Genomic DNA, 11,587 nt, shown 5'->3' on the forward strand with positions numbered 1-11,587 from the left:
TAGTTAGAAGCGGCATTTGTAGTACTGTCGGATTGTTCCAAGGATAGGAGACTTTCGCAAAATTCTCCCGTCCTTGGGATTTTCTTAGTTGTACTTTTCACCGCCTCAGTTTTCATTGTTGTGATTATTGTAGTGTAATTGCTATTCGTGATTGACATATCCTTCGTGTCATAGGATGCAGTGTTATTTTTTGTGTAAATTATAATTAGCTGGTTCTGCCTTTTTTATGAAATTTTATTAGTAAACTTTGCATTAATGTTCGTATTGTCATTGTATTCGGGGACATAATGAGGATACGGGCACGAGAAATTGTAATGGTCTGATACCGAAAATCCTTCAAGCAAGTTCTTTATGTTGGTGCGGGGAAGCAGTGCAGGACGGTGTTATGACTGACAAGTGTCGGTGGCAGTGTATAGACGGATGGCGTATTCAATTAATTACCATGGCTAAGAATGGGCGGTCACATTGTAAGTTGAGCGGGTATGCATTTGTCGTGTACTGTTCATTTTGCATTATTATTCATTGCACTATTACTATGTATTATTGTTAATGTATTATATATCAAATGTTATGTTATTAAATGTATGGTTGTTAAATGTGGTGGAAAATCATATTTGGGATACCTATTTATATTGTCATGCTTTACAGGGTGAATCAGATCAATAAAAGATACAGCAAGGCAGCCTGAGTTGTTATATATCCTGCATTACAATTCAGCAATATCGCAGAGCAGCCATGGAGGAACTGAAGAGGGAACGCACCACAGCCAAGAGGAGGTTCAATCGGAAGGTTGGATTATTCAAGGATGCACAGAGAAGAGGAGACTCGATAGAAACATTGGAAGTGTTGTACACTGAGGTTAGTGAGTGTTTCGAAAAGGTTGATGTTATCAATGAACAAATGATAGAACAATTAAAGGTTGGCGAATCTTTTCAGGAATATGAGGAATATATACAGGAATTGGAAACTAAAATATTCATTACTTGGCGTGATAAAGGGAAAGACAAAAGTGAAAAATAATACTGTGCTTGCCTTGAAAAACTTGAGCCTCCAAAATTTAGTGGTTCAGTGAGAGCATTTCCTGCCTTTGTAAGAGGTTATGAAAGACTAGTTGTGTCACAACATGGGAAAGACCCGTACGTACTTAGAATATCATTAGAAGGGGAACCGAGGAGGCTTGTGGAGGATATAGATGATTATAAACGAATGTGGGATAGACTAAATGAAGCATACGGTAATGAAGGAAAACTGATCGATGCGATATTGGGAGATATAAGGGCATATAAACCGCTTAATGATAGTGATGACAGAAAGTTAATTAATCTAGTCAATACAGTAGAAAAGGTGTGGTTAGATGTAAGTAATTTAAACTTGACTACAGAACTGGAGAATACTACTGTACTAACCCAAGTAGAAAGATTGCTGCCGTCGGTGTTAAAAAGAGAATGAGCCATTAAAGTGCAGGAATTAAATTCGGACAAATTTAAGAATTTGGTTACATTTCTGACAGATCATCGCAAAGCTCTGGAGTATTTACAAGATAATTCAAGAAGTGGTGCGACTAAGGTGACAGTACATACTGTGGAAAGGGAATTTGTTAAGGAAAAGGAATTAGCAGAAGCTATAAAATTGTTGACTATAGGACAAGAGAAACTTCAAAATCAATTGTCTGAATGTTTAACCAGTTTATATCACATTAGCGAAGGAAAAAATATAGGTGGAATTAATAGAACAAGGTATAACAGTGATCAGATAAGAAAAAATTGTCCTGTCCATGATAGTGAATCTCATGAATTGAAGGATTGTATGACATTTAAGTAATGGTCAGCTGAAAATCAGATGGACTTTTTAAGAAAAAAAGGGAGTTTGCTACGCCTGTCTCCGTATGGGACATTTCTCCAGAAATTGAGAAAAGATTTCCATGTAGGGTAAAAGTAAATGGAGAGGTGTGTGGTAAACATCATCAATCAAGTTTACACACACTATTTAACAATCCAAATAATACAACAATTGATGCCACAAGTAACTATTTAAGTAAAAAAGGTGCAATTCTGATGACTGGGTTTGTTAACAGTGAAGGGAAGTCTATCCCCACGTTGTATGATGCAGGAAGCAACATTAGTTTAATTACATTTAGAATGGCAAGGAAACTAGGACTCAAAGGTATTCCTATACAATTATCTATGACTAAAGTTGGTGATCACACAGAGGAGTTGGATAGTTGTGTTTATGAAGTATCATTAAAGGATCAAGCAGGAATAGAAAAACTTATAGAAGTTTGTGGCGTGTCTGAAATAACTGCTGTTCATCATCATATGGATTTGGGAGAAATAGCAAGGAGACTGGGAGTGCAGGAGAAACACCTTCAAAGGCCAGAGGGACGTATAGAGCTGCTAATAGGATCAGATTACTGTACTTTATTGCCACAAGTCATGAAAACAGTAGATAATATTCAATTATTGTCCAATGATGTTGGACTCTGCATTAGGGGTAGATTTGATGAGAAGGAAGGTGAAAAGAAGTACTGTGTTCAAATTAATCATATAAGCTACGATGACACTGCTGATTGGCATTTCAGGGCTAAACCAAATGTGGGTAAATTAGTGGAGAATTATTTCTTGGATGAAAGTTTGAGAACGGAGTGTATCCCAAAATCTGGAGGTTGCAAATGCGGAGAATGTTCAGTAAAGGGATATTTAACTATCAGGGAAGAGAGAGAACTCAAACTCATTGAAAATGGATTAACTTATGATGAAGAAAACTTGTGCTGGATATCTAAGTATCCTTGGATTTCTGACCCTTCTAAACTGCCAAATAATTTTCCGATGGCTTGTGCTAGATTGAAGGCTACCGAAAAGAGACTGAGAAGGCTGGGAGCAACACAATGCACAAAATATCAAGAACAAATTCAAGACATGTTGGATCGAGGGGTAGCGGAAAAATTATTGAAGTCAGAGCTGGATTATAAGGGTCCAATCTTCTACTTACCCCACCATGCAGTTTATAAAACAGATTCCTCATCAACCCCAGTGAGAATAGTATTTGATGCTGCAGCATCATATCAAGGAATATCTCTGAATGACCTACTTGCAAAGGGACCTGATGTAATTAATAACCTATTGGGAATACTATTACGATTCAGGGAAGGAAAGATAGGCGCGGTTGGTGATATTAAAAAGATGTACAATACTGTAAAACTTTCAGAAGAGGATATGCATACTCACAGGTTTTTATGGAGAAACTTTGAGTTAGAAAGAGATCCTAGTCATTATAAATTGAAGACTGTTACATTTGGGGATAAACCCTCATGATCTATTGCAATGATGGCACTTCGTAAAACTGCAGAAATTAATAATTGCTTTCCGCTAGCATCCAAGATGATAGTAGAGGACTCTTATGTTGATGACATCATCAGTAGTGTTAACTCGAAGGATTGTGCATTGGAAAGGATTAAAGAAGTAGAAGAAGTATTAAGATTGGGAGGATTTCAGATTAAATACTGGGTTTTATCGGGAGAGGATAAGGATAATAATGCTAGGGTTTTAAATACTGAACAGGAAAAGGTTTTCGGTTTAAGTTGGAAACCTAAACTGGATACTTTCTCATATAGGGTCAAACTCAATTTCTCAAAAAAAAACCTGTGAAGGTAGAATAGAGTCGGATGTGAACTGTGATAATTTTGAGAGTTGTATGCCACCTCTGTTGACTAAGAGAAGTGTACTATCACAATTTGCAAAGCTGTATGATCCTTTGGGACTCTTAACACCATTCACGCTGAAGACAAAGTTATTGATGCGTTCTATCATTGTAGAAATTAATGAAGGACATTCAAGGGGATGGAATGATCCTATTAGTGATACCTTATACTCTGAAGCTAAATATTTGTTTAGGGAAATGTTTGAAATTGAAAATATCTGTTTTAATAGGTGTGTAAGGCCTGCAGACGTAATTAAAGACCCAGAGTTGATCATTTTTTTGTGATAGTAGTATAAAAGCGTATGGAGCTGTAGCATATGTTAGATTGGAAAAGCAAGATGGTAATTATTATGTAAACCTTCTTTGTTCAAAGAATAGAATAGCTCCTATGAAACAAATCAGTATACCACGATTAGAACTGTGTGCTGCTGTTTTAGCATCGAGATTGAGGGCAACCGTTGAAATCAATATGAGATACAAATTCTCTAAGGTAATCCACATCACTGACAGTGAGATAGTAAGAGCACAGATCCAGAAGGAATCCCACCAGTTTAATTCCTTTGTTGGAATTAGGGTTGCAGAAATTCAGTCCAAAACTGAACCCATAGAATGGTTTTGAGTATCTTCCAAGGAAAACAACGCTGATTTGACTACTAGGAAATGTAACCCCAGAGAATTAGACACAGAATCTATTTGGCAAAAGGGTCCTGAATTCCTGTATCAAGATTCCTCGGAATGGCCTGTAAAACAGAGTACAGTATCGGATCTCCCTGATGTTGTTTTTGCAAGAGTGGCCTTAAAGGAAGGAGAAATTAATTCAAGTAGCCAGGTGATTGATATCCAAAGATTTAGCAATATGAAAAGACTGTTATCAGTGATGGCTAGAATTATTAGTGCAATAAAGAAAAAATCGTTCAAGGCTATATTGTGCGATCCTAGTACAGAAGAGATACAGCAAGCTGAGTTGTATTTCGTCAAAAACGCTCAAGCAAGTTTGCCAAAAGACTGGGAAAAGAGGTATAGACGTTTAGGACCAGTTTCGAGAGAGGATGGCATAGTCACCGTGGGTAGCAGGATGTCCAAATGGTTGAAGGACAATTGGGATCAGAATCAGTTTATACTTCTCCCACCAAAGCACCCATTCTCTTTAATATACATGTCTCACATACATCAAAAGGATCACAGTGGAGTTGAATCAAGTCTTGCTAGAGCTCAAGTGAAATATTGGATATTGGGAGCAAGGAAAACAATGAAATCTATTAGAAAACAGTGTGTAGTATGTCGAAGAATTGACAAGATCTGTACATCACAAGCTATGGGAGAGTTACCAAAAGAGAGACTTGAACCATGTCCTCCATGGCATAATGTTAGCCTAGATCTTTTTGGCTTTCTGGGTTTGTGATACTGTAAAAAGAAGAGTGAAAAGGAAAATATTTGGAGTAATTCTTAATTGCATGGTTACAAGGGCTGTACATTTGGACATTTCGGAGGGTTATGATACTCAAAACTTTTTTTACTGTACTGAAAAGGTTTACATGTCTAAGAGGATTTTCAAAGTGATAATGGTACGCAGTTGGTGTCTGCTAACAAGGAGTTGAGAGAAATGGTTACTCAGTGGAATAAAGGTTTAGTGTTTAACTTTGGAAAATTTGAAGGTTTAACCTGGGTATTTAATAAATCTGCTGATGCCCCATGGGAAAACGTTTGTAGCGAGTTGTTAATTAGACTGGTGAAGAGGTCACTCACCAGAATCATAGGTGAATCAGTCATATCTTTTGGGGAACTACAATCTGTAATGTATGAAGTTGCCAATATGTTGAATGAACAGCCTATTGGGTTTAAACCTTTACCGAAGGGACTGTGTTAAGACCTAATGATTTACTATTGGGTCGATCTACCATTGTGGATTTTGGAATGAGAGAGTTAATTTTAATAAGTCATATACATTTAAGATGAAAATAGTAGATTTGTTTTGGAATAAATGGATGAAAAATTATTTTCCAACTCTTATTGTAAGACAAAAATGGCATGTGAATGTAAGAAGTGTAATGAAGGGTGATATTGTACTTGTTAATGACCAAAATGCATTGAGAGGAGAATGGAAATTAGCAAAAGTGGTAGAAGGGATGCAGGGAAGAGATGGAAAAACAAGGGATGTGGTACTCAGATATAAGATAAATAAGTTTGGAAAACGGTATTTGGGAGAACCTGATAAACTAATGACCAGATCGGTGCATAAATTAGTGGTGATACTTCCGGTGGAAGAACAGTAGACTTAAGTGGCATTAATCTGTTGTGGGGGGAGTATATTATGATCATCATCATAATAGTTTGTATTTATGTGGTTGTGATAATATTCTGGTTAATGAAATTCATGTACATGTTAAGTTGGATAAATATTGGGAATTGTATTTGGTAATATTGTAACTATTGGACAATTCGAAATTACTGAGAACATGTTGCTTTAGTTAGAAGCGGCATTTGTAGTACTGTCGGATTGTTCCAAGGATAGGAGACTTTCGCAAAATTCTCCCGTCCTTGGGATTTTCTTAGTTGTACTTTTCACCGCCTCAGTTTTCATTGTTGTGATTATTGTAGTGTAATTGCTATTCGTGATTGACATATCCTTCGTGTCATAGGATGCAGTGTTATTTTTTGTGTAAATTATAATTAGCTGGTTCTGCCTTTTTTATGAAATTTTATTAGTAAACTTTGCATTAATGTTCGTATTGTCATTGTATTCGGGGACATAATGAGGATACGGGCACGAGAAATTGTAATGGTCTGATACCGAAAATCCTTCAAGCAAGTTCTTTATGTTGGTGCGGGGAAGCAGTGCAGGACGGTGTTATGACTGACAAGTGTCGGTGGCAGTGTATAGACGGATGGCGTATTCAATTAATTACCATGGCTAAGAATGGGCGGTCACATTGTAAGTTGAGCGGGTATGCATTTGTCGTGTACTGTTCATTTTGCATTATTATTCATTGCACTATTACTATGTATTATTGTTAATGTATTATATATCAAATGTTATGTTATTAAATGTATGGTTGTTAAATGTGGTGGAAAATCATATTTGGGATACCTATTTATATTGTCATGCTTTACAGGGTGAATCAGATCAATAAAAGATACAGCAAGGCAGCCTGAGTTGTTATATATCCTGCATTACAATTCAGCAATATCGCAGAGCAGCCATGGAGGAACTGAAGAGGGAACGCACCACAGCCAAGAGGAGGTTCAATCGGAAGGTTGGATTATTCAAGGATGCACAGAGAAGAGGAGACTCGATAGAAACATTGGAAGTGTTGTACACTGAGGTTAGTGAGTGTTTCGAAAAGGTTGATGTTATCAATGAACAAATGATAGAACAATTAAAGGTTGGCGAATCTTTTCAGGAATATGAGGAATATATACAGGAATTGGAAACTAAAATATTCATTACTTGGCGTGATAAAGGGAAAGACAAAAGTGAAAAATAATACTGTGCTTGCCTTGAAAAACTTGAGCCTCCAAAATTTAGTGGTTCAGTGAGAGCATTTCCTGCCTTTGTAAGAGGTTATGAAAGACTAGTTGTGTCACAACATGGGAAAGACCCGTACGTACTTAGAATATCATTAGAAGGGGAACCGAGGAGGCTTGTGGAGGATATAGATGATTATAAACGAATGTGGGATAGACTAAATGAAGCATACGGTAATGAAGGAAAACTGATCGATGCGATATTGGGAGATATAAGGGCATATAAACCGCTTAATGATAGTGATGACAGAAAGTTAATTAATCTAGTCAATACAGTAGAAAAGGTGTGGTTAGATGTAAGTAATTTAAACTTGACTACAGAACTGGAGAATACTACTGTACTAACCCAAGTAGAAAGATTGCTGCCGTCGGTGTTAAAAAGAGAATGGGCCATTAAAGTGCAGGAATTAAATTCGGACAAATTTTAGAATTTGGTTACATTTCTGACAGATCATCGCAAAGCTCTGGAGTATTTACAAGATAATTCAAGAAGTGGTGCGACTAAGGTGACAGTACATACTGTGGAAAGGGAATTTGTTAAGGAAAAGGAATTAGCAGAAGCTATAAAATTGTTGAATATAGGACAAGAGAAACTTCAAAATCAATTGTCTGAATGTTTAACCAGTTTATATCACATTAGCGAAGGAAAAAATATAGGTGGAATTAATAGAACAAGGTATAACAGTGATCAGATAAGAAAAAATTGTCCTGTCCATGATAGTGAATCTCATGAATTGAAGGATTGTATGACATTTAAGTAATGGTCAGCTGAAAATCAGATGGACTTTTTAAGAAAAAAAGGGAGTTTGCTACGCCTGTCTCCGTATGGGACATTTCTCCAGAAATTGAGAAAAGATTTCCATGTAGGGTAAAAGTAAATGGAGAGGTGTGTGGTAAACATCATCAATCAAGTTTACACACACTATTTAACAATCCAAATAATACAACAATTGATGCCACAAGTAACTATTTAAGTAAAAAAGGTGCAATTCTGATGACTGGGTTTGTTAACAGTGAAGGGAAGTCTATCCCCACGTTGTATGATGCAGGAAGCAACATTAGTTTAATTACATTTAGAATGGCAAGGAAACTAGGACTCAAAGGTATTCCTATACAATTATCTATGACTAAAGTTGGTGATCACACAGAGGAGTTGGATAGTTGTGTTTATGAAGTATCATTAAAGGATCAAGCAGGAATAGAAAAACTTATAGAAGTTTGTGGCGTGTCTGAAATAACTGCTGTTCATCATCATATGGATTTGGGAGAAATAGCAAGGAGACTGGGAGTGCAGGAGAAACACCTTCAAAGGCCAGAGGGACGTATAGAGCTGCTAATAGGATCAGATTACTGTACTTTATTGCCACAAGTCATGAAAACAGTAGATAATATTCAATTATTGTCCAATGATGTTGGACTCTGCATTAGGGGTAGATTTGATGAGAAGGAAGGTGAAAAGAAGTACTGTGTTCAAATTAATCATATAAGCTACGATGACACTGCTGATTGGCATTTCAGGGCTAAACCAAATGTGGGTAAATTAGTGGAGAATTATTTCTTGGATGAAAGTTTGAGAACGGAGTGTATCCCAAAATCTGGAGGTTGCAAATGCGGAGAATGTTCAGTAAAGGGATATTTAACTATCAGGGAAGAGAGAGAACTCAAACTCATTGAAGATGGATTAACTTATGATGAAGAAAACTTGTGCTGGATATCTAAGTATCCTTGGATTTCTGACCCTTCTAAACTGCCAAATAATTTTCCGATGGCTTGTGCTAGATTGAAGGCTACCGAAAAGAGACTGAGAAGGCTGGGAGCAACACAATGCACAAAATATCAAGAACAAATTCAAGACATGTTGGATCGAGGGGTAGCGGAAAAATTATTGAAGTCAGAGCTGGATTATAAGGGTCCAATCTTCTACTTACCCCACCATGCAGTTTATAAAACAGATTCCTCATCAACCCCAGTGAGAATAGTATTTGATGCTGCAGCATCATATCAAGGAATATCTCTGAATGACCTACTTGCAAAGGGACCTGATGTAATTAATAACCTATTGGGAATACTATTACGATTCAGGGAAGGAAAGATAGGCGCGGTTGGTGATATTAAAAAGATGTACAATACTGTAAAACTTTCAGAAGAGGATATGCATACTCACAGGTTTTTATGGAGAAACTTTGAGTTAGAAAGAGATCCTAGTCATTATAAATTGAAGACTGTTACATTTGGGGATAAACCCTCATGATCTATTGCAATGATGGCACTTCGTAAAACTGCAGAAATTAATAATTGCTTTCCGCTAGCATCCAAGATGATAGTAGAGGACTCTTATGTTGATGACATCATCAGTAGTGTTAACTCGAAGGATTGTGCATTGGAAAGGATTAAAGAAGTAGAAGAAGTATTAAGATTGGGAGGATTTCAGATTAAATACTGGGTTTTATCGGGAGAGGATAAGGATAATAATGCTAGGGTTTTAAATACTGAACAGGAAAAGGTTTTCGGTTTAAGTTGGAAACCTAAACTGGATACTTTCTCATATAGGGTCAAACTCAATTTCTCAAAAAAAAACCTGTGAAGGTAGAATAGAGTCGGATGTGAACTGTGATAATTTTGAGAGTTGTATGCCACCTCTGTTGACTAAGAGAAGTGTACTATCACAATTTGCAAAGCTGTATGATCCTTTGGGACTCTTAACACCATTCACGCTGAAGACAAAGTTATTGATGCGTTCTATCATTGTAGAAATTAATGAAGGACATTCAAGGGGATGGAATGATCCTATTAGTGATACCTTATACTCTGAAGCTAAATATTTGTTTAGGGAAATGTTTGAAATTGAAAATATCTGTTTTAATAGGTGTGTAAGGCCTGCAGACGTAATTAAAGACCCAGAGTTGATCATTTTTTGTGATAGTAGTATAAAAGCGTATGGAGCTGTAGCATATGTTAGATTGGAAAAGCAAGATGGTAATTATTATGTAAACCTTCTTTGTTCAAAGAATAGAATAGCTCCTATGAAACAAATCAGTATACCACGATTAGAACTGTGTGCTGCTGTTTTAGCATCGAGATTGAGGGCAACCGTTGAAATCAATATGAGATACAAATTCTCTAAGGTAATCCACATCACTGACAGTGAGATAGTAAGAGCACAGATCCAGAAGGAATCCCACCAGTTTAATTCCTTTGTTGGAATTAGGGTTGCAGAAATTCAGTCCAAAACTGAACCCATAGAATGGTTTTGGGTATCTTCCAAGGAAAACAACGCTGATTTGACTACTAGGAAATGTAACCCCAGAGAATTAGACACAGAATCTATTTGGCAAAAGGGTCCTGAATTCCTGTATCAAGATTCCTCGGAATGGCCTGTAAAACAGAGTACAGTATCGGATCTCCCTGATGTTGTTTTTGCAAGAGTGGCCTTAAATGAAGGAGAAATTAATTCAAGTAGCCAGGTGATTGATATCCAAAGATTTAGCAATATGAAAAGACTGTTATCAGTGATGGCTAGAATTATTAGTGCAATAAAGAAAAAATCGTTCAAGGCTATATTGTGCGATCCTAGTACAGAAGAGATACAGCAAGCTGAGTTGTATTTCGTCAAAAACGCTCAAGCAAGTTTGCCAAAAGACTGGGAAAAGAGGTATAGACGTTTAGGACCAGTTTCGAGAGAGGATGGCATAGTCACCGTGGGTAGCAGGATGTCCAAATGGTTGAAGGACAATTGGGATCAGAATCAGTTTATACTTCTCCCACCAAAGCACCCATTCTCTTTAATATACATGTCTCACATACATCAAAAGGATCACAGTGGAGTTGAATCAAGTCTTGCTAGAGCTCAAGTGAAATATTGGATATTGGGAGCAAGGAAAACAATGAAATCTATTAGAAAACAGTGTGTAGTATGTCGAAGAATTGACAAGATCTGTACATCACAAGCTATGGGAGAGTTACCAAAAGAGAGACTTGAACCATGTCCTCCATGGCATAATGTTAGCCTAGATCTTTTTGGCTTTCTGGGTTTGTGATACTGTAAAAAGAAGAGTGAAAAGGAAAATATTTGGAGTAATTCTTAATTGCATGGTTACAAGGGCTGTACATTTGGACATTTCGGAGGGTTATGATACTCAAAACTTTTTTTACTGTACTGAAAAGGTTTACATGTCTAAGAGGATTTTCAAAGTGATAATGGTACGCAGTTGGTGTCTGCTAACAAGGAGTTGAGAGAAATGGTTACTCAGTGGAATAAAGGTTTAGTGTTTAACTTTGGAAAATTTGAAGGTTTAACCTGGGTATTTAATAAATCTGCTGATGCCCCATGGGAAAACGTTTGTAGCGAGTTGTTAATTAGACTGGT

The 11,587-nt window shown here is 36.8% G+C and overlaps 1 protein-coding gene across 1 annotated transcript; it reads left to right on the forward strand.

The window, feature by feature from the left end:
* Positions 1–10,244: 10,244 nt before the first annotated feature.
* Positions 10,245–11,258, forward strand: LOC137656256 (uncharacterized). Its single transcript, XM_068390425.1, has one exon. The coding sequence runs from the start codon at positions 10,245–10,247 to the stop codon at positions 11,256–11,258; it is 1,014 nt and encodes a 337-aa protein (XP_068246526.1).
* Positions 11,259–11,587: the final 329 nt, after the last annotated feature.

Source organism: Palaemon carinicauda, chromosome 17 (genome assembly GCF_036898095.1).
Source record: "Palaemon carinicauda isolate YSFRI2023 chromosome 17, ASM3689809v2, whole genome shotgun sequence".
In the NCBI taxonomy this organism is placed as follows: domain Eukaryota; kingdom Metazoa; phylum Arthropoda; class Malacostraca; order Decapoda; family Palaemonidae; genus Palaemon; species Palaemon carinicauda.

Excerpts from the sequence above, each read along its gene's own strand:
- LOC137656256 (XM_068390425.1), top strand. The coding sequence starts at position 10,245 with ATGAAACAAATCAGTATACCACGATTAGAACTGTGTGCTGCTGTTTTA.